This window comes from Octopus sinensis, unplaced genomic scaffold, assembly GCF_006345805.1.
Source record: "Octopus sinensis unplaced genomic scaffold, ASM634580v1 Contig00435, whole genome shotgun sequence".
Lineage (NCBI taxonomy): Eukaryota > Metazoa > Mollusca > Cephalopoda > Octopoda > Octopodidae > Octopus > Octopus sinensis.
Window position 1 is genome coordinate 728 of NW_021823955.1, and position 3,299 is coordinate 4,026.

Here is a 3,299-nt window from a genome sequence, read left to right on the forward strand (position 1 = left end):
GGGCCAGTCAAGTGGTACTGTCAACAGCCATGCTCAGATGGTGTTTTTTTATGTGCCACCTGCACAGGAGCCAGTCCAGCGAGACTGGCAATGACCTTACTCGAATGTTTTTTCACGTGCCAGTAAGGTAACGCTGGTAACAATCATGCTCGAATGGTGCTTTTTATGTGCCACTGGCATGGAAGCCAGTCAGCTGCTCTGGCAACGATCATGCTTAGATGGTGCTCTTAGCGCTCCACTAGCACAGATGCCAGTCATCGAATTTGATTTCGATTTTACTTGCCTCAACAGGTCTTCGCAATATATATATATAATTTTGGTTTGTTTAACTTTATGTCTGCTGTAAACATTTACTGGCAGTTAATTATGAGATATTGTTGGATTTTCCTCTTCTTTATTTCGTTTGACCATCTGTTGTATCTTTTTCCAGCAAAAATGCCCAAGAACTACGATGCCAGTGTTACCCCTGACCCTGAGCGGTGGCTGCCTCGTAGAGAACGTTCCTATTACCGTGGGAAACGTAAAGACAAAAATAAAAACATCAGTAAGAATTACCTTTTTGATTGACTTTTTGAAAAATTTTCCTCTTGAAGTTTTTGCTTTTTGTTTTGTTTTATTATTTTTTTTGAGCTTTTCTTTAACAGTTATCATCATCATCATCATCTCCACCATCCTCCTCCTCATTGTCATCAACATCACCATTATCATCATCATCACCACTACCACAATCTCTGCTATTATCATCACTATCATCATGATCATTATCTTCACCACCATCCTCCTCTTCATCATCATCATCATCACCACTGTCATCATAACAATCATCTTCCTCCTTCTCCTCTTTATCATGATCATCATCACCACCACCATCACTGCTATTATTATAACCATTGCTGTCCCTGCCATCTTCATTATCTTCACAACCATCACTATTTTCATTGTCTATCTTATTACCATTATCTTCCCCACCACCACCATCATCATCTTCTTCATCAGTATCATCATCACAATCATCAGACTACATTAGTCTATCTCAAGCTACAGTGTCTCCAAAACACTAGAGCATGATTTTGGATAAGTTTAACTGCTATTTCTAGCGTCTCATGTGACTTCATAGAGACTCTCTTCTTGTCCATGTTTATTGCATGAGTGTGTGGGATAAGTCCATCTGTTCAAGGATTCTAATGTTGCTGCCTCTACTTTCACTTTCCAAAACATCAACGCCACTTTGTCGATGTCTTTCATTGTTATTTTCTTTGCGTTTCAGGTAAAGGCACACAGGGAGCCACAAGCCCCGCCGGTGACATGTAAGTCATTGTTTTATTATTTTTTTAAAACTTATACACTCTTTCATTTGTTTCACTCGTTAGACTGTGGCCATGCTGGGGCACCGCCTTAAATCTTTAGTCGAATATATCGACCCCCAAGACTTATTTTTTAAAGCTTGGTCCTTATTCTGTTAGTCTTTTAAGCTGAGCTGCTAAATCACAGGGATGTAAACACACAATCACCTGTTGTCAAATGGGGACACAGGGGACAAACAAAGACATAGATACATATATTTATATATATATATATATATATATATATCACCGTGACCGGCCTGGCTATCAGATGTTGCTACACATCGCTGGTCACAATGCACTTCACATTGTTTTAAGCTTCAAATGACGCCACCCTGCTGACTAAGCGAACAGGCCAACAGAAGAAAGAGTGAGAGAAAGTAGTGGCGAAAGAGTATAGTAGGGATCGCCACCACCCCCTGCCGGAGCCTCGTGGAGCTTTAGGTGTTTTAGCTCAGTAAACACTAACAACACCTGGTCTGGGAATTGAAACCACGATCCTACAACTGTGAGTCCGCTGTCCTAACTACTGGGCCATTGCGCCTCCACATATTTATATATATATGTATATATATACTGTACAAGACCTTTGACATTATGTTGTGCTTGAGAAGACCCATCAAGCCGAGTGAAATCATTTGTGACAGATACTGGCGTCATGCAAATTGGCACCTGTGCTGGTGGCACTTAAATGCACCCTGGCATCATGCAAATGACACATGTGCCGGTGGCATGTAAAAGCACCCATTATGACCTGCTGTGCTTACCTTGGATCGTAGGGCGACTTGCTGTACTTGAGGAGACCTATTGAGTCAAGTACATCAACATCAAATGGAAATTGTAGTTGTGATACCTGTGCCAGTGGCACGTAAAGAGCACCAGCTAAACGTGGACGCTGCCAGCGCCGCCATTGACTGGCTTCCATGCCGGTGGCATATAAAAAGCACCATCCGATTGTGGCCGTTGCCAGCCACCTCTGGCCCCTGTACCAGTGGCATGTATAATGCACCCACTACACTCACGGAGTGGTTGGTGTTAGAAAGGGCATCCAGCTGTAGAAACACTGCCAGATCAGACTGGAGCCTGGTGCAGCCTCCTGGCTTCCCAGACCCCGATCGAACCGTCTAACCCATGCTAGCGTGGAAAATGGACATTAAATGATGATGATGACTTAGTTTTTCAAGCCTGCTACAGGGATGTAAACAAACTGACACCAGCTGTCAAGAAGAGTTGGGGTAAACACAAACTCAATAAAGTGCCACTCAAGTACTGGATGATGATGTAACTGACTTGCCCCTCCTCTCAAAATTTATTTGGCCTTATGTCTTAAATTAGAAACAGTTATTTGTTATTTTATATATATATTTTTTTAATTATTTCTTGTTATTTAAATTAAAATTTTTCAACAAAAACTTTTCTGCTTACTCTCCACTGTTTCAGCGATGCGAGCAAGCAAACATCAGGGAGTGAGGCAAGCTCACCGCGGCCCGCAGCTAATGTGACCAAGCCATCACCTCAGCCGGCCAACCGGCATCAACAGCAACAACATTCGTCCAGCGGACGCAGCGGCAACAATAAGAAGAAGAAGAAAGGGAAACGATAAACGCGAGACACTCTTCTCCCACCTCCCACCCTCCACCTCTTTGCCACTTCTCTCCTTCTCCTCCCTCCCGTCCCTCCCATCTCTCTCTTTCTCTCTCTCTCTCTATGTCTCTCCTCTGTCTGTCTGTCTCTCTCTCTCCTTGTCTTTTTATGTTTTAACAAAAAAAATGCAATCCAAACGTTTGGCTCATTTCTTCCATCTTTTCTGTGTGGATAAACGCACACACACACACACATACGCACATACACACACATACACACATACATATACACACACACACACATACATACATAATCATACCTATCTATCTACACACATACACACGTATACTCATGCACATATACGCATATATA

At 42.5% G+C, this 3,299-nt stretch overlaps 1 protein-coding gene across 1 annotated transcript; it reads left to right on the top strand.

The window, feature by feature from the left end:
- Nucleotides 1-402: 402 nt before the first annotated feature.
- Nucleotides 403-3,078, top strand: LOC115226906 (signal recognition particle subunit SRP72). The gene is made up of 3 exons (XM_029797887.2): nt 403-544; nt 1,268-1,307; nt 2,784-3,078. Exons 1-3 carry the CDS (start codon nt 436-438, stop codon nt 2,944-2,946), a joined length of 312 nt encoding a protein of 103 aa, XP_029653747.1. The 5' UTR covers nt 403-435; the 3' UTR covers nt 2,947-3,078.
- The last annotated feature ends 221 nt before the right edge of the window (nt 3,079-3,299 follow it).